The sequence below is a fragment of the Lontra canadensis genome, unplaced genomic scaffold, assembly GCF_010015895.1.
Source record: "Lontra canadensis isolate GAN:19392208 unplaced genomic scaffold, GSC_riverotter_1.0 scaffold3, whole genome shotgun sequence".
In the NCBI taxonomy this organism is placed as follows: Eukaryota; Metazoa; Chordata; class Mammalia; order Carnivora; family Mustelidae; genus Lontra; species Lontra canadensis.
Genome location: NW_022630997.1, coordinates 22,058,369 through 22,082,679, shown reverse-complemented (window position 1 = coordinate 22,082,679; position 24,311 = coordinate 22,058,369). Strand labels below are relative to the sequence as shown.

The 24,311-nt window shown below is 47.4% G+C and overlaps 1 protein-coding gene across 1 annotated transcript in view; it reads right to left on the bottom strand.

The window, feature by feature from the left end:
- PDLIM1 (PDZ and LIM domain 1) overlaps positions 1 to 23,819 on the bottom strand; it is a 42,610-nt gene extending 18,791 nt beyond the window's left edge. Inside the window, exons 1-3 of the mRNA XM_032835925.1 lie at positions 23,620 to 23,819; positions 6,353 to 6,504; positions 4,155 to 4,239 (exon numbers count right to left, since the gene is read on the bottom strand). Coding sequence (XP_032691816.1) covers positions 4,155 to 4,239; positions 6,353 to 6,504; positions 23,620 to 23,715 — 333 coding nt within the window. The 5' untranslated portion in view covers positions 23,716 to 23,819. The remainder of the gene's footprint in view (positions 1 to 4,154; positions 4,240 to 6,352; positions 6,505 to 23,619) is intronic.
- Between the last annotated feature and the right edge of the window lie 492 nt (positions 23,820 to 24,311).

Genomic DNA, 24,311 nt, shown 5'->3' with positions numbered 1-24,311 from the left:
CACTAGACAAACAGGCAATGAGCAGGGAAGCCTTAAGATGGGCGAGGGTGCGCCTTCGCACGCCAGCAACGCATTCTCGTTCTTCCCTGAGGCCCAGACAGGCCTGATCTGCTGCTGGGCACCCCTGGGCACAACACCCCTACATGCCTTGGACCGCCAAGATCCAAGCTGGGGCTGATACACCCTTGCAGGGCACATTCCAGAGGGATTAGGGTACAAGGAGGAGAAGAACACAAGTCACTCGGTCTGTGTGCAGCAGGAGATGATAAAAGGTGGAGACAAATTCCCTAGGATCCAGGGGGTTACACCCACAAGATAAGAAGCTGTGGGGCCACCGGGCGAAGCACTGCTGAGGAGGCCGGGTGGCCCAGCGCTTGGGCAGGAAGGGGTAAAGGGAACAGGGGATCTGCAGTTTCTTGCAGGAGGCCAAGGCTCACCAAACGGAAGGCTGGGAGCTACCTGCTAGAGGGGCGTGCCCAGGAGTCCCTCCTTCTGTAACGTGAGACAGCGCGCCCCCTGCGCAGTCACCCCCTCCCTGCGCAGCAGCCCAGCTGGGAGCCTGGATAACTCCTACAGGGCCAACAGCTCAGACCTACTTTACAAACACACCCTCACCTCCACGCCCACCAGCCTGACACTTTTTAAACGAACATTCCTGTTCTTAAAAATCATGGCTTTTCCCGACAACACAATTAGAAACTGGTGCTTTCTGCACAAACATTCTGGACCCAGCCAACAGCACAGACTCTGCAGCAACTACACTCGACCTGCACCCTATTTTCTGTGTTCCCCAACACAGGACTTTCCTGAACCCTGGCCTCTTTCTTCATACCCAGGCCCAGAACAACTGGCCCCGAAAGAGTTCTTTTGGGGGCACTTCTTGTTCTTCCTCCCCAACCCCCGCCCTGCTCTTTTTCACCCAAACTTCAAGTCTTTCACGTTTTCTTAGAAAACATGACAATGAAAAGTAACAGCTTCATTCACCGTGTACTGATCTAAACAAAAGTCAAGGAAATATTTTTATGACTGAGATTTCTTTTTCACTATTCAGACAGGCTTCCTTTTTAACAAGCTGGAACCAGTGAGGTTTTAAAGTAGAAATTACAGTGAGTCCACTTCGTCCACATTGGACAAAAGCAAAGTACACAGAGATCACACCCCAAGAAGAGGAAGTACCATCAGTTAAGAAAATAACTCCCGGGAGGAACACTACACAGTCACTCGCAACAAGGCATCTGCAAATCGGTGGTGGTGGCCTGGGACTTTGGTGCAGCCTGCCCTCTCCTCAGCAATTCCTCAGAGCAACACAGGATACCAAGCACCAAGGAAGATTCCTAGTTTTCTGTCTTGGCTCAATTTTCCTGTCACTTCCTGTTTGGCCCTGGGCTGGTTGGAGGTCTCGGAGCCCACTTCTCATCTTTACAGTGGAGTCGACAGAGCCTTCTCTCACATGGACCTGGTGTGACATGTGAGTGTGGCAACCACAATGACAGGCAAACAGTCATCCAACCAGCGTCCCGCCCCTTCTCCCTCCCCAGAAACACAGTTCCAGTGAGAATGGAAGTCAAGAGAAAATTATTCCAGTTGGGAATTCTGATTTTTCTCTTTATAGAAAATCTGTTTTGTACATAAAAGGAATATCTCTAACCCCATGTGAATACTGGTCTTTCCAGAAGTCAGGCGGTTAATCCAGGGCCTGCCTTTTGGAAGGGATGATGTAATTGTTTGGGCTTTGTATTTATCAGTCTCCAAGGAAACTCAATAATGAGGAAATATAAACTAGGTGTGTAACTACTCTGACCTCAGATAAGCTGGGGTGGTGGTTGGCATTACATGAACTAACAGATCTTTTAATTATAGATGAACTCTGCTCTTACTCATTCATTCCTTTATTTTAGAATGACTGGAAGTGGAAGGTTTTGGAAAAAGGAGAATGGGAAGTTTTTCCATAGGAGCAAAGAATTACTGGAATCAAAAGAAAAATATACTCAAGTCGGATGTTAAAATACTCGTAAAAATTTTTTTAAATTCTTTTTTTAAGGAAGAGAACTACCTTCAAAATATTAACAGAGGGACCGGATTATAGGTTTATAATGAAAACTCAAGACAGAAAAACATGTAAGTGAAACATTAAGTATTACTTTATTTGTGTGAAAGTAAGATTTTAGGGAGACCAAATCAAAACAAAATCACTCCTTAGGTATTGTAAAATATATGAAAGCTTAACACACTGAAACTTAACATTTATAGTAAATTCAGCAAAGTAGCTAAGAATTTCTCGGGAAATTGGAGTTAGCGGTGGCATGCTTAAAATTAGTTTGCATGGGGCACCTGGCTGGCTTAGTTGGAAGAGCCTGTGACTCTTGATCTCAGGGTTAGGAGTTTGAGCCCCATGCTGGGTGTAGAGCTTACTTAAAAAATAAATAAATAAATAAACTTTTAAAAAATAATGAAAAAATGGAATCGGTTTGCACAACCGCTGGTTTACAGACTGAGTGCCATTCTAGACCAGCTTTCCTTATAGGAGCTCTACAGAATAACATGTTCACGCCTGTTTTAAAATGCCAGATGCAAAATGGTCCGTAATGCAACTCTTAGGATTTCTGAGTATAATTTTTATTCTGTTAATGAAAAAAATGTTATGGGACTGTATCTCAGAAATTTTCATGGATACCTTTGAGAAAATATGACTTGTAAACAACCACTCAATTTATCTACACAACACACTTCATGAGTTTTTTTCTTTTTTTAAAGTTCATTTTCACAGAAATTTCTCTCATGTATAAAGTATAGCTAGCTATGTGTTACCTTTTTATTTTATCTTGATTCACCATAAGAAGTCAGTCATGTCCCAAATTTAGAAAAAAAAGTTGAAGTTCAAATCTTCAGTTGGGGTTAAATATATAACAATCACAAACCAGTCTAAGAGAAGTTTTCAAAAGCCATTATCAATTAACTTTTTTTTTAAGATTAAAAAAAATTTTTTTAATAAGTTCCAGCAAAGCAGATTCCTTTTTTTTTTTTTTAAAAGATTTTATTTATTTGACAGAGAGATCACAAGTGGGCAGAGAGGCAAGCAGAGAGAGAGAGAGAGGAGGAAGCAGGCTCCCTGCAGAGCAGAGAGCCTGATGTGGGACTCGATCCCACGACCCTGAGATCATGACCTGAGCTGAAGGCAGAGGCTTAACCCACTGAGCCACCCAGGTGCCCCAGATTTTTTAAATTTTTAAGTAACCTCTATACCCCACATGGGGCTCGAACTCATAACCCCGACAAGAATTGTGTGGCCCACTGACTCAGTCAGGCCCCCCATTTATTAACTTATTAATAATAATTCATTAATGTATCCAAGACACATACTTTGTAAAAAGGAGCAGGCCATGCACAAAGAATTTCACAAAAGTGTTCTAAACAGGCTAAAGTTTTTTCCCCTTATTTCAAAAAAGCACCCGTTCATGGTCGGTAACTTAGGAGAGGCAATTAAGGAAGAAAGAAAGAAAATCACTTTTAATCTAACTACCAAGGGACTTGTTTACAAATACGGGGTCTTCAGAGAGTCTACTGTCCTCAGACACTGTTTGGCTGGCAGACTGTACACTGACTGCCCGGCACGTTCTCAGTCTGCACTGCCACTTTATTTTGTGACTTGAGGGTCTCACCAGAAGCCTCCCTTCTACAGAGATGAGGGAGTCCCACCAGAAGGTTCATGGAGACCAAAGAGTGGGGTCCGGGGAGGGGAGGCGGGGTAACCAGCACACTCTCGCCTCTCGGCTCCAGGCCTCACAACCTAACACCTGTCCTCTCCCCGGTTTGACTGGTGAGGATCTGAAATGCGTGGTGAGCTGAGCCAGCTGCTGGATATCACCATGGTCCTAACCATCATCCTATTCTGCGCAGGAAGGCGTCCTCCCGCTTCCTGGATCACTTCCTATGCTCCCCCCCGCTCCGTGTCCCTGTCGTGGGGCTTTCCAGCTCTGTCCTCTGGGAACTGTCTTACGGGAAGAAGCGAACAGGAGCCAGGTCCCCGTGGTGTCAGCGGCGGGCTCTCCTGGCCTCGGCCCAGGCCTCCAGGGCCAGAGAAACGGGGGTGTGCGAAGCCGTGCTGAAGGCAGAGAAGGCAGGAGCAGCAGCGGCCATGGCGAAAGAGTACTTACTTGGGGTTCAGAGGCTAAATTCATCTTGTATGGATGACGCTTCCCTTCCTCGGTCACCAGGGGGGACCAGATCTTTTGTTCCGATCTGCAACAGATGGACAAAACTATGGTTTCATTCATGCTAAATAATATATGCTAAAATCCAGAAAATGCCCCTTCTTGCCTGACTTCTGGCCCCTGAACAAGGGCTCTGCCACCTGCCTTCCCCTCTGTTTGCCAATCTGATGATGTTTTGTCTGAGGGCGGCCACACTCCGCCCCCGAGGGGCTTCCCGTGCGGCTGAGACCTCTTCCAGCCTCATCCTTTCTCACTACTGTGTCACGGTCCCCGGCACACCAGCCTCCTCCCCCACTCCACGCTCCCGAGAAGCCTCGGGCTGTACCACCTCCGTCAGGACAGACCGAGCTTCTCCTCCCCCCTCTCCCAGTGTTCCTGAGCCAGGCCAGGTAAGCAACTTGTAATTCGTGAAGCACGGTTGGCCCAAATAAAAGGGCTGCCTTCTTTCTTGAGGATGCAGAGGATTTCTCTGCACTGATCATACAGAAACAACCTCAGTCTAGTCCCCACTTCCATTAGTGTAATTTTTTTCCTCTCCAAGAGCGAGAGAATGTTTATACCAATCCTGCATGGTCAGAGAGCTAAGCACGGGGCCAGAGAGACACAGGACACACCTGTTGAGTTCACTGGCAAATGAATAAAAAAAAGAAAGAAAGAAAGAATGAATGAATGAATGAATGAATGAATGTCTTTGAAAAGATCTGGACAGGGGCGCCTGGGTGGCTCAGTGAGTTAAACCTTTATCTCCGGCTCAGGTCGTGATCTCAGGGTCCTGGGATCGAGCCCTGCATCAGGCTCTCTGCTCAGTGGGGAGCCTGCTACCACCCCCCACCCCTGCCTGCCTCTCTGCTTACTTGTGATCTCTCTCTCTGTCAAATAAATAAAAAATATGAAAAAAAAAAAAAAAAAAAAAAGGAAAAGGTTTGGACTGAGATAGAAATGGAGATGAGAATGAGGGACAAATGTGCTTTTGAGGGGATAGAAAAAGATGGTGTGGGGTGCCTGGATGGCTCAGTAGGTAGAGCATGTTGACTCTTGATCTCAGGGTCATGAGTTCAAGTCCCATGTTGGGTGTAGAGTCTACTTGAAAAAAATTGAAAACAAAGGTGCACCTTCTATGAGGCCAGGGCTCTGAAGTATACACAATATTTGGAACTCCTGCCCCACACTTGGCCCTCCCACCAGTCCTATGGCACAAGGTAGAAAAAGTAATAAACCTAGTTCATAGGTAAGAACTGGAGCGAAGGATTCATGATGACGAGCAGTGGAAGCTAAAGTTAAGGCATTAAGCAGCAGGTTAGCAGGAGATCAGAATGAAGAATGTGAACTTTTTTAAAAAGGATTTTATTTATTTGACAGAGAGACAGAGAGCACAAGCAGAGGGAACAGCAGAGGGAAAGGGAGAAGCAGGCTCCCCACTGAGCAGAGAGCCCAACGCGGGGCTCCATCCCAGGACCCTGGGATCATGACCTGAGCTGAAGGCAGTCACTTAACTGATGAGCCATCCAGGTGCCCTGAAGAATGTGAACTTGATCCAACAGGAAGGAGGGAGCTCGTAAAAGTTAAACCAAAGCTCTCCTAAAATCATGTCCTTGTACTGCCCCTCCCAAGACTAAACAGAAGCAGGATGGGAATTCTATCCCAGTTACAGCTCCCAGTGCCCTTCCTCACACGGCAACCTTGGAGAACATTAGGTCTCCCTTCCTGTAGTGCCCTTAAGCTCATGTGCAGCATTCTTGTAAGGTGCTACTTTGCCCTCCTGGGGCCCACCCCCTGCTTGCAGTGGTGTGACACGAGTGGCAGCCTTGTACGTTGTCAGTGGTTTCCAGGAAGAAACCTTCATTTCATTTTACCTGACAATACTTCACTGATTTTACTTCCTCAAAGTTTTGGTTGGTCATGTTGGAGCAAGTGAAAATGCGGAGCTCCTAGAGAAAGACGGCCACACTCTAAGCAGCACCAGGAAAATTCGAGAGAAAAAGGAACAATCTGGGGAAATCCCAGTCCTATAGACCTGCCAGCCTGGGCCTGTCCGCAGCGCACATGGTGCGGAGCTGGAGCTCGAGGCGTCAGAGGCTGGCGAGGCCGACCTGCTCACACGCTGCCTCCCGTCGAGGACTGAGCGTTTCCATGGGCCTTACCTGGTGACTGTGAGAGTCATGTTGTCTGTGCAACCCTTGATTTTGTTCTGAGCTTCCAAGTGTGTCATGCTGCTGGTATTTTCCCCATCGATGGCTGTGATCACATCTCCGATGCATAAGTTAGCTATCGCAGCCTTGCTTCCGGGAGTGACCTGGGAAAAAAAGGAAGAGTAGGTCAGTTACCCTTTGTCTCCAAGGAAGCCACTGAGTAAGTTACCACTGGGGGAAGTAGTCACTGATGTGGACCAGAGCATCTGAAGAGGAAAAAGAGCGGAAATCATAAGTTTCAATAATAACAATCCTTACTATCTCCATAACACATTATGGGTCACACACAGTCCTTTCCTATACACCATGTCATTGGGTCCTTACAACAACCTTCTAATAAAGGACACATATCAGGGGCGCCTGGGTGGCTCAGTGGTTAAAGCCTCTGCCTTTGGCTCAGGTCATGATCTCAGGGTCCTGGGATCGAGTCCCGCATTGGGCTCTCTGCTCAGCAGGGAGCCTGCCTCCTCCTCCTGTCTCTCTCTGCCTGCATCTGCCTACTGGTGATCTGTCCCTAAAAAAAAAAAAAAAAAAAAAAATCTTAAAAAAAAAAAAAATCTAAAAAAAAAAAAAAAAAAGGACATATATCAGTCAGTCCCTATTTTAGAGACCAGGACACTGAGGCTGAAGATCTGAGGTTTACCTGGGATCCCCCAACTGGTGTATCACTACATTACCAGCAATCCAACTAGGATATTTACGGAGCCAGAACCCAACCCTGAAGCCAGACCCAGTGTTCTTCCCACAGAACCTTATTGCTTCCTTAAAATAAATTACCAAGTACGTTAAAAACACACACACGTGGAGAACATTACATACAGCAATAGCCTATTTCTATAAAAATCTTATTACTTAAGCACAGAAAAAAATTGGAACACTGCACATAAAACTGTTCACAGTTATACATTTCCATAATGTTTCCGTTTTTTACAATGATCTTGAATTACTCTTGTAATTAAAAAAAGGAATAAAGGGGCACTTGGGTGGCTCAGTCAGCAGAGCATCTGACTCCTGATTTCAGCTCGGGTCATGATGTCAGGGTCGTGAGTTCAAGCCCCGTGTTGGGCTCCACACTGGGCATAGTGCCTATTTAAAAAAAAAAAAGGCAGTAAAGATTATTTTACAGTACGGTAGTGTGGCTCACATTCGTCCATCTCCTCCCGCCCAGGGAAGTTGACTATGGTTAGGATCATCCCCTTTAGGTGGCTTGTTTCCTGCAGGTCGAATCTTCTGAATTAGCGGTTCCGAATTTATGAGCCACCAATGCTTGGGGAAAGCCGGTCAATTACTGCAGTGGGCTGTCAAATCCACCTGCCTGCTGGGCGTTACATGTACACGGGAAAAATACCATGCTCCACATGCAGACGTTCAGCTATTTTTCAAGCGAACGACAGAGGCTGTTGCAATGAATAAAGCACAAACGCATTCCGTAGCTGTAATAACTACACAGTAACTTTTTGCTACTAGGTATTTTCTAAACCAAGCCATACCAAAAACACTACTATCGTCCCAGTGTTGGTCCGTGACTTTGATATTCAAAGACCTTCCCTGATGGGACTGCAAGCCCCCATCCCCCAGAATGATGGTGACACAGACTCCCAGTGCTCACAGGGTCCTGACCCCTGTCCCTTGGAACCAACTGGGGGAGATCCTGTGAACATCTGGGGTCTCTGCAAAGCTGAACCAGGGGTCAGAAGCCCCTTGAGGCACCAGGCTAGATAGAACACAAGGTTTATGTCCTCAGCCTCCATATCTCATGCTGTTTTCAGCAGCCACGCTTTCTAATCAGCCCTCACCAATCTGAAAATCTGTCTGCCCTTTGCACTGTGGTATCCCCAGTGTCTGGCCCCTTCTGAGACGGCTGGTGTGAGGCTGCTGTCATGGTCCATCCCCTCATCACCTCCGTGACCCCATAAAGCAAGCGGTGGATGGCTTGATCCTTTGGGTCCCTTCTGGCTCAGACGTGCTAGGACTTTATCAGGCAAAACTCTTCTGGAATGTAGCAGGAAGTGGAAGCCAGTGCGGAGATCCTGACCTCTTAACCTTCCTTTCTGGCTTTCCCATCATTTGTTTACCAGAGATCTGTCTTTGCAAAAGCCCGTGGGGCGCCTGGCTGGCTCAGCTGGTGCAGCACACGACTCCTGATCTTGGGGTTGTGGTCTCAGGATTGTGAGTTCGAGCCCCAAATAGGGTGTAGAAATTACTTAAAATCTTCAAAGGGGCGCCTGAGTGGCTCAGTTGGTTAAGCGGCTGCCTTCAGCTCAGGTCATGATACCAGGTCCTGGGATCGAGCCTGGCATCAGACTCCCTGCTCAGTGGGAAGCCTGCTTCTCTCTCTCCTTCTGCTGCTCCCCCACTTGTGCTCTCTGTCAAATAAATAAATAAAATCTTAAAATACACACGCACGGGGCACCTGGGTGGCTCAGTGGGTTAAGGCCTCTGCCTTCGGCTCAGGTCATGATCTCAAGGTCCTGGGATCGAGCCCCACATCGGGCTCTCTGCTCAGCAGGGGGCCTGCTTCCCCTCTCTCTCTCTGCCTGCCTCTCTGCCTACTTGTGATCTCTGTCAAATAAATAAATAAAATCTAAAAAAAATACACACGCATGCACACACACACAGACACAATAAATGAATAAATAAAAAGCAAGAGCCCTGATCCAAGGCCCAGACCTTCTTCTCATCCAGCCACTGGGAGAAGACCCTTTATCCAGGCAAGGGCAGGCTGTTCTCCTCTCAGTTCGCAGGGCAGATTCAGTCCCTGGGTGAACCTGTACATGCATTGAAAACAAATCCATCTTCTGTGCCTTTCCCGCAGAAGACTGATCTGGTAGGACTTCATGTATATTTCACTTTTTTCTAAAGAACCATATACAGCCCTTGTTTTAAAAATGGTCCTAAGTAGGGGTGCCTGGATGGCTCAGTCATTAAGTATCTGCCTTCGGCTCAGGTCATGATCTCAGGATGCTGGGATCAAGTGCAACATCAGACTCCCCGCTCAGCAGGAAGTCTGATTCTCCCTCTGCCTCTCTCTCCCTCTGTGCTTTCTCCCTCTCTCATTCTCTCTCAAACAAATAAGTCTTTAGAAAATAAAAATATAAATACATACATACATACATACATACGGTCCTAAGTGGGGTGCCTGGCTAGGTCAGTTGGTAGCCATGCAACTCCTGATCTCGGAGTCGTGAGTTCAAGCCCTGTGTTTGGCATAGAGCTTTACTTTAAAAAAAAAAAAAAAAAAAAGGAAAGAAAGAAAAGAAAAAAGAAAAAAAAAAAGACCCTAAGCATTACTCTACTTGGGATTGGCAATAATTTTGTTGGCAAATTCTATCTCCGGAGAGGGCAGCCTGATGGAACCAATCTATCAGGAAATCTAACAGTGTTAAAGCTATTAGTGTGAAATCTAATAGCCTTAAAGAGTCCCCTTAGGGTAAAATCCAAAATCACTAACAAGGCCCAGAAAGACTGTGTTTCCTCCCTCACCCTTGTCAGGCCCCCACCCTCCCTCCCCTAACCCCACCCCAAGCTGAGCTCTAGCTCCAGGGCCTTCCTTGGTTCTTTCCTACCACAGGGCCTTAGCACCTCCTGTAACTTCTGCTCTGATTAACTCTGTCTCTTCCTTCAGGTCACACTTAAATGACCACTCTCAGAGAGGCCTTTCCTGACCGCCAATCTAAGGCAGACCCCTACCTTCCTTTTAACACACTGTTCTTCCTCATGACACTTGTCACATTAAGTCTATGAATCTATTTTATGGGCTTATTTTCTGAGAGCCCACTGAACAGGAAGGTGTGAGAGGGCAGGATTTTGTCTGCCCTTTGCACTGCGGCATCCCCAGTGCCGGGCACATAGTAGGTGCTCAGTAAATATTTGTCCAATGAATGACCGAGTCTGAAATATCTAACATTGTGAAATACATAATCACGTTGCTTCCTTATACCCGTTCAGAAATGACGATTTCAAAAGGAATCAAATGATCATTTCTAACATCACTACCCTGGAACGTGACCACCCACAAAACTAAAATGATGAGACAAGGGTGGAGTGTGGAGGGAAAAGCTTGAGAAAATAGAAACAGAAGTTTCTTCTCCTCTCATATGCTCTGCTGCTAAGAACTCTGGAATTTCCAGCATTGGTTCAAACTGTCTTGTGGGAGAGGCATTTCTGTTAAGCACATCCTGGCATGTCCTGGACAAGCTAGAACCAGTCTTAAGAGTCCCAAGCCTAAGTAACCAAGGCCTGGCCATCCCATTTTTTTTTTTTTTTTTTTTTTAAGCCAAACAGATGGGAAGCCAAAGGAAATCTCAGAAGGGTACAAGACAATACGGTCAGCTGGGACTCGGATAGAATCACACAGAAACAGATTAAGTTCACATTCTCTGAGGCATATACTTTTGGGGAGGGGGAGTGGGGAGAATTTAAATAAGACTAAAGCCCTTTCCCATACCATCTCCCATTTGACGACCTCACCACCAACATACACGGTAATTTCACAGATAAGGAAACTGAGATTCAGAGAAGCTGTGACTGATTCAAGTTCTCACAGCTAAAGGCTTGAGGCTGAACTTGAAACCATACCCGCTCATTCCAAATCCCATTTCCTTGCTGGTTACCAAGAGGCCACAAGCAGATGCTCCCAACCTAACTGCGAGAGCCAAAGAGAAATCCAGATCTAAGGCAGCCCCCGGGGCCTCCTCCACTGTGGCCTTCAGCCCAAGGAACTCTATCACCAGCCCTGCCACCTGCCGAGTGGCTGTCTACCCCCACAGGACAATCATCTCAACTGCTCTGCACTGGGCAAGGCCCAGCAACCCCGCCCTGTTAAAAAAAAAAAAAAAACAACCCAGATCAGAAAACGGCCCTGGAAGGGGCCTCAGGGAGAAGACCCCTGTTTCTCCAACACAGGTTCGTCCCCATCCTGAACGGGGCCTCCAATCCCCACGACACACTGTTCGCCATAATCATCTTCGTAATCATAGCCACCAGTACTAAGCTCCTCTAAAGGGCCGGCACAGTGTAAGTATTTGGCAAGGCTTCCCTTACCCATCCTCGTGCAATGCAAGAGATGACATGCATCGTTACAGATGAGGGAGTGAAGGAGCAGGGGTCAAAACCATTTGCAAGAGGCCACACAGCTGGTGGGCGCCAGAGCCCATCCACATAACCCAGTATCCCGCACTGTCTCTGCTCATTTCCTCCCGATCATCAAATTCCATTAGAACCAGCTCATAACTAAGTCAGCTTCAATATATGAAAAAGAAATCCTGTACGCTCCTCCAAAGAAACAATCCATTAGCTCAATGGACAACCTCAAAAACCCACTTCCGGCTTTCTTCCCCAGAGACCACACAACACAGCTCTTGCTACATGAGAACAAATGGAGTTAGGTGCAACGATCTCCAGTAATGAACAACCTGCCATTTTCTGCACCATTCACACACGTCTCTCTCGCCCTCTGGCCCTCTCAGGGCACACACTTTGCTCAGAGGCCAGCCGGTAAAACCACCCTATCCTGCAAGGTCCTAATGCAGCTTTACAGCCTTGCTGCCAGACTCCTGAGAGCACAAGAAGGTTTCTGTGGGGTTTGATTTCACTTCTAAATGGTGCAGAACAGGACGATGATGTAGCTCTCCCATTTTCTCCAATTTACAGCTAAATAACTAAATATGGCTGTTAGAACCGAGCATACGGCCTGCCCACTGGCTCCTCTGTGAAGACCGCAGGTTTCTATTTTCTCCCTCCTCTGTTCCCATTTTCTCTTTCTCCTTCATTCATTCATCAGTCATTCCTTAAGTGCATCCTGAAAGAGAGTGTGGCTCCTTGATTATGATGTGGCTTCTGAAGTGTCAGATGGCCAGGGTTCGAGTCCTGTCTCTGCCTCCTGTGACCTAAGTGTGCTTGGGCAGGACACATTCCCTCTTCTCACCTAGGAACCAGGAGGGAAAACAGTCCTGACATCAGAAGGCTGTTACAAGGATTGCAAGAAATGGTTCACTCAGAGCACACTGTCAAACTCTAGAAATATGAGCTACTGTTTACAGATTCTGGGAACCACACAAGGCACTGGGATACAGGCCTAGAAAGGATGGTGCCCACCACGGAGGCACTCAACGGTCCCCTGGGGGAGACAGGCATATACCACAGCGGGTGAGTGCTGGACTAGCCAGGAAGCAAGAGGCAATGGGAGCCTAAAGATGGAATCAGGGAAGACTCCCAAGAGGAGGTGTTGCTTAAAACTATGTAAGAGCACTACAGGAGGTGGGAAAGAGCATGCCAAGTTATAGGAATGGCACGTGGATGGGCATGGATGAAACCCAGGAAGTACAGGGAGAGAAAGGGGATGAGGCTGGAGGTGTACACACAGACTCGGCAGTAAGAACCTGTTGTTTTCTAAAAAGACTGTACTTTGGGGCACCTGGGTGGCTCAGCTGTTAAGTGTTTCCCTTCGGCTCAGGTCATGATCACAGAGTCCTGGGATTGAAGCCCACATTGGGCTCCCTGCTCCGTAGGAAGCCTGCTTCTCCTTCTTCCACTCTGTCTGCTTGTGTTCCCTCTCTCACTGTGTCTCTGTCATATAAATAAAATCTTTAAAAATAAATAAATAAAAATAAAAAGACTATACTTTGAGGGGTACCTGGGTGGCTCAGTAGGTTAGGCCTCTGCTTTCGGCTCAGGTCATGATCTCGGAGTCCTGGGATAGAGCCCCACATCGGGCTCTCTGCTCAGTATGGAGCCTGCTTCTCTCTCTACCTACTTGTGATCTCTGTCAAATAAATAAATAAAATCTTAAAAAAAAAAAAAAAGACTGTACTGTGACAAACGATGGAAAACTTGCCAATATTTACATGCTGGTAAATTTCACACAAACACTTAACATTCGCAGCTTCTTGTGAAAAATCCAGCAATTCTGGACCTAAACAATCAGCACAGGCTGAGGATCCCCACCCTCTTAGATCAGACATCAGCTCTCTCTCCATTTGGCACAGCCCCCACTGTGCTCAAGGGCCCTGGACACAGGAACGTTGCCCTACCAGTTGTCATCGATCATCAGAAAATGCACAGCTCGGAGCGCCTGTGTGGCTCAGTCGTTAAGTGTCTGTCATTATCCCAGGGTCATCATCCCAGGGTCCTGGGATCAAGCCCCATGATGGGCTCCCTGCTCAGCGGGAAGCCTGCTTCTCCCTCTCCCACTCCCACTGCTTGTGTTCCCTCTCTCACTATATCTCTCTGTCAAATAAATAAATTAAATTAGAAAAAAAAAACCTGAATTATAACCCTTTTGACAGAGAGGGGATTTTCACCAAATATATGTCCAACAGTTTAACAGTTTTGATGCAGTGCAGAGCCTTTTTTCCCCTAAGGGGAAAACTGTCTGTATTCAGAAGGTGCTGTTACCTGTGGACAGGAATACAGGGCAATTTCCTGAACGTCCAGAGAACACTGTTAACCTTGCCCCCTTGGAACTGGCATCCATGCTTCAGGCCAGAAATGGACCCAGATCACCAGTAACTCAGGAGAACTCTGATATTTACAAGGATGAGGCAACTGTTTCCAAGCAGGTCAGTCATCAGATCCCCCTGGGCTTTTTGTTTTTGTTTTTTAAAGATTTTTATTTATTTATTTGACACAGAAAGAGAGAGACAGCAAGAGAGGGAATATAAGCAGGGCCAGTGGGAGAGGAAGAAGCAGGCTTCCTGCTGAGCAGGGAGTCCAACGCTGGGCTGATCCCAGGACCCGGGATCATTACCTGAGAAGAAGGCAAATGCTTAACAACTGGGCCACCCAGGCGCCCTCCCCTGGTGTTTTTAAAAATATAAATAAATCTCCACACTCCACCTCAGACCTGCTGAAGAGGTTCTACACAGATCCCAGGTATCTATAATTTTGTAAAGCTTCCCAGAAAATGCTGATGCTCACCAGGTGTGGAAACATCAAGAAGGAGGTTGACTACTCCTTCCCCTGAAGCTCTCTCCCTGAATGAAGTTATAAGGTAAGCAAAAATACTTAGAGTCTAAAATCTTAGCTCCTCCAGAAACAACCTCGAGGGCTTACATTTCTATTAAGAGATGTAGAAGGCCCTTGAAAGAACATCCATTAGAATAGTATTTCTCTATCTCTTACTGAAACAGAGTGAAAAAAAAAAGTGTACATGTGTGGCACCTATTATGTTGGTCAATATCTTTGTAGAGGACATGCAAATTGCATACTGTAAAAGTAATTTCATTCCAGATGTTAAATCACTCACCATGGTGCTATTTTGCTGTGGCCAGACCCCTTACAACTCAACGTGGTGTGCATTTACAGAAACCACCTGATTTAAAGGTCCTGGCACATCTCTTTCCTTTACTATGTTCCAATTTTAAAAAAATCTTATTATGTGTGTTTTTGTGTTGAAATACTGTAAATATATGTGGTAAATCGCCTTAAGTTCTTCTTACAAGTAGGAGAGATAGCATAAATAATGATCTAATTCAGCATTTATATAAAACTAGGCTGGTATAAGGTAAGTTGGAATTCAAGTTCAATCTCAATGCCATGTGTCTTCAGGGTCAACCTCCATTGATTTAATGGCTGTATCAAAGTAAGAGTATAAATTTAGAAGATTCTGATCTGGGCAACAGAGCAGCACCTACCCCTGCAGTATGCCATTTAGAGGTGGAATTTGAAGTCTCTTGAGTCAGATTCTGACTCAATTTGTTTTTTGAAGCTACATTATATAGCCACAGCAACTATATGAGCTTATACAGGTTCGCCTGAAAATCGCCAAGAATGTTTCAAAATGTTCTTGGTTCCTCTATAACCATTTAATCAGCAGTGCCCTAATCCAGCTTTGCTTCCCACTCAGTGTAAAAGGAAGCTACTCACACTAAGGGATGGCAATTCCAAGGGACAGCTCTCCTAAGTGTGAAAGACCACACATCACTTCTTAAATATAGTTAAAAGTGAATTTAAAAAAACAAACCCTCATTTGTCAAGAAATCACTGAATTGGGGTGCCTGGGTGCCTCAGTGGGTTAAGCCGCTGTCTTCGGCTCGGGTCATGATCTCAGGGTCTTCGGATTGAGCCCCGCATCCGGCTCTCTGCTCAGCAGGGAGCCTGCTTCCTCCTCTCTCTCTGCCTGCTTGTGATCTCTGTCAAATAAAATCTTAAAAAAAAAAAAAAAAATCACTGAATCTCTCAAACAAGCCCTTAGGAACCCCATGTGTTATTTATTTTTTATTTATTTTTTTAAGATTTTTAAGGAATCCCTGCACCCAGCATGGGGCTCAAACTCACAACCCCAAGATGAAGAGTCACAGGCTTTACTGACTAAGCCAGCTGGGCACAACCCCCACCCCCTGCCATGTGTTTTTAAATCACTTCAATAATTACCACCTATAACTCAAAGCCTAACCACTGACTAAACATGTAACCTTGGCCAAGTTGCTCTCTATACCTCAGTTCACTTATCAAATGAAATTGATGACAGCATTAACCTCATTAGGTTGCAGGGAAGAGCGAGTGACATCGTAAGTGTCAAGAATTTAGAACAGTGTCTGACATGTAATCGGCACTCAATGCACAGATCACCACCGGGATTTTAACAGCCCCACCACAACCTGATGCCTTCCAGGTGGTGGCTGTAGCACTAGGCTCTCTCTGTACATCCTCCTAATCCTCCCCACAACCTTTGAAGACAAGCACCATTATCCCCACCCACCCTACAAGTGAGGGTGCTGACACAGGGCTAAGGAATGGACAAGACCAAGTGGGAACCCAGAGCAGGCGGATTCTGAGACTGCAGGACATCAAGACGTCTTTTTTTCCTAAGCTGCTTTTTTTTTCCCCTCAAGATTTGATATTTTTTATTTATTTGTTTGTTTGACAGAGAGAGAGAGAGAGACAGACAGACAGACAGACAGACATTGAGAGAGGGAACACAAGCCAGGGCAGAGGGGAGAGGGAGAAGCAAGCTTCTCGTCCAGCAGGGAGCCCTGCCCTATGCAGGGCTCGATCCCAGGACCCTGGGATCATGACCTGAGCCGAAGGCAGCTGCTTAACGACTGAGCCACCCAGGCACTCCTCGATGTTTAACTCTTGATTTGCTGCAGTACAAAAAAGGCAAAAAGTACAAAACGATGACATCTACGTGACATGTAAGTTACTATGATATGGTACTTCAGTATTAAAAATGTTACAGGGGCACCCGGGTGGCTCAGTGGGTTAAGCCTCTGTCTGTCAAATAAATAAATAAATAAATAAATCTTTTAAAAAATCTTAAAAAAAAAAGTTACATGAATGGAAAAAAGTCTAAAAAGTTTCAAACTGTTGGCAGTGTTGACCTCTGAGGAGGACGACTGGGGAACTTCTTGCCTTATGCCTTCCACGTTTTTGTTATTTGATTTTTTTGTAACATGCGTGAGAGTTTTTATGTAAAGTCTTAATTGAAGTACAACACGCACACAGAAAACTGCACAAGATCTAAATCCACAGCGGGCCAGATCCTCACACAGGGAGAACACCCACGAACCCAGCACTTGATGAAGAAACACAACTGAACTTCCAAAGGCCCCCTTCTGCCTCCTTCCCTTCACGAAGCTCTGACCCTGACCTCTAACACATGGGTTAATTTTGCCTGATTATTTTTATACAACTGGAATCCCACTGTATTTACCTTTTTACGTCTGGCTTCTTTCTCTCAACACAGTGTGCGTTCGTCTGTCTCATTTGTGTCGTTGTGCACAGCTGCAATTCCTGTTGCTGTCCTGTAGCCCGTACCTACCCTGCCATCCATTTATGCATTCTATTGTTGTTACACACAGAAATCATCTAAGTTTGAGGCTACTGTGAATAGTGCGGCTCTGGAAACTCTTGACATGCCTTTGGGTGCCCATACGGACATATTTCTATGGAGTATTTAACTAGCGGAATTGTTGATACGTTCAGCTTTAGAACCATGAGTATTTTTTATAATTTGTTTTAAAAAGAAATGGGTATAAATCACTGAGGTACCATCTGAATTTGGTCCACGTGTATGCCTTTCAGACATCTTTATCTTCCGTAGGTCATACCTATGTCCTTATTGTCTCATGTGACAGATGAGTAGTCATAGCCATAAAAATCAGGTCCTGAGTCCTTGGTCAAGAACCCGTGCTCCTTTGGGAAATCATCTTTAATGTTTGCGGCAAGAAAGCAGTGTCCTACATCATGAAAGGGCACGGCAAGCCTCAGTTACGGATGAGCATTGTAGTTGACCCGAGCTAAGTCTAACGGAAGGGTCAACAATCACACAGGGTGTTAAGTGCCACATGGAAATTACCTCCTTTTCCTTTCCGAGTTTGTCCGTCCGTTTCATTTTGGCCTTGACTTGGCTGCCACTTTCCAGGCCCATCACCGGCTAGGTAAGTGCATCCGTCTATCCCTAGTCATCTTCGTTTGATCCAAAAACTGCCCCCAAATTCCCTCCGACCCAAACTGGCAGGCTTCTCTCTAACCCACCAAATCCTCTGCACTTCTGCTCTCCACTGTCCTGGGCGGGGGGCATGGAATCCCACAGCAGGACTGTCAATTTTCACAGGTGGGGACTTCTGGCTTTGCAGGGGAATAGGGAGGGGAGGAGCTGCTCCCTGGGATGCTCTGAGCTCCAGGAGCTCTCGGGCGGAAGCCACAAAGCAGCTGAGGGCCCCCACAGCCAATGCTCATGGGTACAGTGGGCTCCGGGGTGAGGAAACCAAGAGGGCCCCCCTTCCCATCCTATCATCCCTGTACTACCATTAGCACTTCTCGGAGCTGAGCTGTGTGCCATGATCACCACCAATAAAATACTGACAACCATGGATGATTAAGAGGCAGAAGAGAGTGGTTAAAGCTGGCCTGGGATCCAGGCTGTCTCACTTCTAATCCCAGCTCTGCAATTTACTGACTGAGTGTCCTGTGTATCTGTGTCATGGGCTGTGGGGAGCACAGAAGACAAGGCAAGAGCACATGGAGCCCAGAGTGAGCGTTCAAGAAATGTCAGCTGCTATTAAAGTAGTTATTTTGAAAAAGAGATCAAGGCCACGGGCTTTGAAGCCAGGCGGGTCAAATTCTAGCTCCATCACTTGTAAGAAGCAGGCCAAGTACTGAACACTTCCATCCTCAGTTTCCTCAACTGCAAAATGGGTGTCTTAATTAGATCTGCCTCACAAGATACGTGTAAGGATGACTGTGGGAATATATTAAGCACACAGAACAGTGCCTGGCATTTAAAATGTCCTATATACATTTTAACTGTGGTCATTATTGCAAGCTGGTCAAATAAATATATCTCGCACAATCTTTCCAGTGTAAACTAAGGCTCCTATGATTAACAGAAGAGTCATCTCAACACAGATATTCATAGATGAATAACATAACACAAAATCATCTAAAAACATTTTTGAATTCAGAATACATTTTCTTAATCAACTCACAGTTGAAGGTACAACCAATGCTTTACGTCCAATGCTGGAACACTTTTTACAACAAAGAGTAGGCTCTCATATTCCAAGGGTACAAGACCAGTCGGTCTGCTTATTATTTTATCTTTACAGAAAAGCGTCCCCTAGAGAAAGTGTGCACCTTGCCCAGGGCACCCCCACTGTGGTGCTGGGGACTGGAGCAGAGCTCAGCTTGAGTCCCTGCCCTGGACCCCTTACCAGGCACCCCACAGATATTCTAGCAGCTTCCCCAGGATTTCCATGGACACACACTGAAGTCCAATCATCCTTTAAAAAATTAATTTTCTGCCCTAGCCACGTTTGCTCGTTTTTACCCAGTTTCTACGCTTTCCTTTAAAAGGAAGTGGTTCAGTCAATGAAAAACTATGTAAATTCAAACAAATTACCTAACCTACAGGCACTGGAGCTTCTCTGTAAAAGACAAAGAATACAGGCTTTCCTCTCCAGAGAGCAAGGGGATGGCGTGGGGAACAGGCACAGCTTGGAAGCCAGTCCCCAGCCTGCTCCCGGCATAAGAGTGACTGTCCGCTGCTTTTCCGAGTCCTGATCAGCTGAAGAGAGTGTGACCTTGGCAGTTAGGTGATAATCTTCTCTTGGTCATCTGCCTTGCAACAATCCCTGAAAGACATTCTTCTCCCCTCTCCTCCTCCAAGACCAACCCTGGCATTTAGGAGGCTGGGTCCGGGGGAATACCTGGTCAGCGGTCCCGACACAGCCTGGTGGATTTCACGCCAGCGGGCTCAACCTTTCACTCATGTGCTGTTCCAGGGGCACCCACACTGGGCAGAGAGAGGACTTAAAAAAAAAAAAAAATGATTGGAAGCACTTAAGTGTTATTCCCTTTGATGGACCCTCTTCCTCCTTTTGCTGTAGATCAACCACGATCAGCTGGAGCAGCTAATATTTCCCAGGTGAGGGAGAGCAGGGCAAGGGCTATTAATGCGGAATGAGGCTTTATGGACATTTCTTGCTTTTCACAATCTGACACGCACCCCTGCTCTTTCCACCTTTAGGATAGGACATAAATCTACTTCAGTCTGAAAATAACGCTCTTCAAAATCAGAAAAGGCCCTCTGGCGACAAGGTATCCATTATTAAGCTTCCCTTAGGATGCCCAAGCAAAGGGTACAGCATTCCCCATAAAACCACACTGCTCTTAGCAAAGGCTTACTCAAGAGGCAAATGACAGCTCCTCCCAGCAAGAGCACCCCCTTATCTCTGGCCCCACCCCTTCCTGTCTTTTGTCAGTTGCTGGGAGAGAAAAACAGTCAACATAAATTGAGCAGCAATTTTGGCCTGGGTGTGGATTCTCTGAAGGCTTCCCTTGAAAGCAACTAGAGGAAATAAGACATTGATATGGCGGGGCGGGGAAACAACCTCAAGGAGATAGACAACTGTAGCTGTGGAGCAAGAAGTGACAGAGAACAAAATCTCAGGGGACAGAGGCAAATGTGTATGGTTAGATCACCAGGGAGTCCGAGGTAGGGGCCTTAAGTGAGAAACTGGGAAAAGGAAGAAAGTTGGTTTATGTCCATTTAAAGCTGAAAACCTGGATTGAAATTTTATCACAGTAGCACACATGAAAACAATGAGGCGTGAAAGTAGCTCTTCTCACACACACAACACAGGATCTGTAGGATTCTGCCCGGAAACAGGTAAGATGAAGCCATGGTGTTCAGGATGCACATTTAGGGAGTAAAACTATAAAGAAAAACAGGGAGTTGCTTATCTTAAGTCAGGACTGGGTTATGTCTGGTGTGCTGGTAGTGTTCTAGTTCTTGACCTGGGTGGGGGCACTGTACAGGTATTTATAATTATTTGCTTTGCATCTTTATTTTTTGACTCTCTTATTTCAAAAAAGAAAAAGAAACAATTTCAAGTACACAAGACTATAGACTTGGGCACTTTAGCAGTTTAAAGAAAGAGTAGAGCCAATATCAGAATAATTAACGCAAGAGAAAGCAAACATAATTAAACAAAAGGCACTCCTCTCCTCCTGTAACTTTTATGTTTGCTTTGGTGTGGAGACTCATAGTCTACATATATAAAACCATACTAGTAAAGTGTATCTGCCCAAACTGATAAATGTAGCACACCTACCAACCAGAGGGTGTGTATGTCTGTCACTGCTCATACCTCCCCACTCCTGTTCACTGTTTCCAGAGCACTCTGATGTTCCTTAACTCTCCACCTGTGGCTGGGGTTATCCCCATGGCAGAGACGGAGGAGGAAGCCTCAAACAGCAGAAAGCTCACCCCCAGGTACAGCTCAAGTCAGAAGCAGAAACCAGACCCCCATCAGATCTTGACGACCCCCGCAGGCCCCTTAATGACCATCTTCCCAACCCCATGAGATGACACGTTCTTTCCACATAGAAATGAGAAGAAGAAACAACTGAACCACCCTGAACACGAGAATGTCACCTCCTCTGAGTCACTTTCACTTTTCAATAAAAGCAACTGCCAAGGGCATTATAAAGATTAGCTTCTCTCCCTAGACCATGAGCACCTTGAAAACGGAGGTCTGTCCTCTCATATCTGGGACCCCTACAGCATTGCACGGTACATGCTCATTAAACATTATATCGCTCATAACGCAATGAAGAAATATATTTAAGGTACAAACCAGTGAATGTAGTCTTGTGGGTTCCACGCTACATTGTCATTCCTGCACAGTGCCACTTGCACTGACTTTTTAAAGCGGTTAAAATGATGGGCGGTAACTGCCCTTTTAACAGATCGGCCATATATCTTCCACTTCTTTAAAAAAGGGTTTCATGTCATATATAAATTCAGAAGTGGAAAGGGCTGACAGGTTAATTATAGACACAAAGAGCAAGGACAAATGGACTATGAGGTAAGGGAGTCTAAATGTGCCTTCCCCAAGCCTGGCACACAGCTGAACCTGGCCGTCCCCAGTAAATGTTTGCAGGCTTATTAATAAATGCTTGTCTAGGGAAGGCACATTTAGACTCCCTTACCTCATAGTCCATTTGTCCTTGCTCTTTGTGTCTATAATTAACCTGTCAGCCCTTTCCACTTCTGAATTTATATATGACATGAAACCCTTTTTTAAAGAAGTGGAAGGGGCTGACAGGTTAATTATAGACACAAAGAGCAAGGACAAATGGACTATGAGGTAAGGGAGTCTAAATGTGCCTTCCCTAGACAAGCATTTATTAATAAGCCTGCAAACATTTACTGGGGACGGCCAGGTTCAGCTGTGTGCCAGGCTTGGGGAAGGCACAGTACCTACACTTGAGGCATTTGGCGGCTAAGTAGGAAGACAGCATGTACCTGCGGAAGAATCCAAGAAGTCCCCTCAGGACAGCAGGTGGAAGAAACAAGGAACAGGGCCCATGAATTGAGACACCTGCCCCCTTTGCTTTGATGGGATGATCAGAGAAGACCTCCTCACTGGGCTAGACCCACCTGGAAGGAAATGTGGCTAGGGCTGTGGCTAGCCGAGAAGCCAAGCAGAGGCTCTCAGTACTTTGCCTCCCGCACCTCCCCCCATATTCCTTCAGCTCCTGGAGGTGGGGATTTCAGTAAAAAACACAAAAACAAAACAAAATGCCACAGGGATGGTCCCCTTCTCTCTCCCTCCTCCCCACTAAGAACAAAGAGATGTTCAGATGGCTGAGGAGGCAAGTTTAGGGTCAGCTTCAGCAAGCAGATGGCCCCCAAAATGGAACACCAGGCCTCTAGGCAGGGCGTGGACCCCAGAGAATGCTTTGTGCTCCCCCTTTTCATTAAGTTGGAAAATATTTATTGGCCGCCTTCTAGGTGCAGGCAGTGAATAAGGCAACTCCCACGGGGACATTACAGTTAGTCTAGACGTGATGACCAAAGCCTGGGCCTCCAAACCCTGAGTCTGAGTCTCCCTGGGGTGTCTGCTTTAGTTGGGGGCAACGGGCCTGGTAGTCTCCGATTGAACCTGGGCCTTCCCAAAGAAAGGAGACCCGTCCAAAAAGTTTTCAAGCAACACTCTCCCCACCACCCCCCTCCAAGGCCGCCACGCAAAGTAGGAACCCCTCCCCACCCAGTATCCTTGGGGAAAGGTGGCTGTTCAGTTGATAATATGGGAACGCCAGGCAGAAATATGGCGTGGTCACCTTCCGCTGGAAAAGAGGAATGTCTAAGAGGGATCATTTGGCCTTATTCGTTTAAAAAATCAGCCCTTTTCTCCGAAACGTATGAAGGAGGGGAGACCTGGCCGTGGATTAAGTCCAAAGAATGGAAAACTAGTTGTTTGGGCAATTCATCACACCTGCGCCGGGGAAACTTGCCACCGACTCCACCCCTCTTCCAGGTCTTTCCAGCTGCTTCCAAAACTACTTTATGCCCCTCGGCGACTCGTGAAGAACCGGGAAGTGATGCCTGCCGGCGTGCGAGACCTGCGGGGGCCCTCACGCCCTCGCGGGGTGACAAAGCGGTCCACGCGCCGGGCCGCGCTTCTGTAGCGAACGTGCGAAAACTGCTCCCTCTTTCGCGCGCGGACACCGGGAGTGCGCGCCTGGCCGCCGCCCGCTCACCTCGCCCCGGAGCGCCGCGGCGGGGAAGAAGCTGCGGGCCCGAAACGCACGGGGCTCGCTCGCCGCAAGGCGCACCTGGATGCGCCCAGCCCTTCCAGTTCCGGCCCGGGCACCCTAACGGCCGTCTCACGCAGCGCCTGCGGGGCCCTGGCCCCCCAAATCGCCTCCTGGCACGCCGCTCCCCAGCCCGGGTGCGCCCCGCTCCTGCGCGTCCTGACCGCTCTTACCCGGGAAATGGCCAGGGGTTGCTCGAAGTCCTTGCCCCCCACGAGACGGAAGCCCCACGGTCCCGGGCCCTGAAGGACTATCTGCTGGGTGGTCATGGCGAAGCGACCCGCAGGGACAGACGGAGCAGATCGCGGTGCGCTGTGCTCCCCCGCCGCTGTTGGAGAAAGAGCGCGCGGCGCGGGCCCGGGGAGCCTGGGGCTGGCGGGAGGAGGGAGCGCGCGGGGGCGGGGGCGGCTCCGCCCCGGCCGCGCCGCCCCGCCTGCCCCGCCTGCCCCGCCCGCCCCGCCCGACCTCCCGCCGGCCCGCGGCCTCTCCCCGCCCCGCGCGCCCGCACAGGGGGCGGGTTAGGGGCGGGAGCTGGGGAGCCCGGGGTCTCCGCAGCCCGGCCCCAGTGCACGGTCTGCCGCCCGCCGCCTTTCCCCGCGCGGGTCGCCGGCGTTCCCAGCCGGGTCGTGGGTGCTAGGTGAGAGCCCAGCAGGTTCCAGCACTCCGCCGCGTAGACAAAGCCCGGCTCGGCGCTCTCGGAAACGAGTTTGGAAGTGCCCTGCTAACTCAGCCCTCTGAGGTCAACTGCATTTTCACGGCTGCCGTTTGTAAAAGATAATGATGTTTAAAAGGTGCTTTCGAATGATCTCACTTGATGCGATGTAGCGGTCAGGGCGTTTAGTCCCATTTTACAGATGAAGTAACT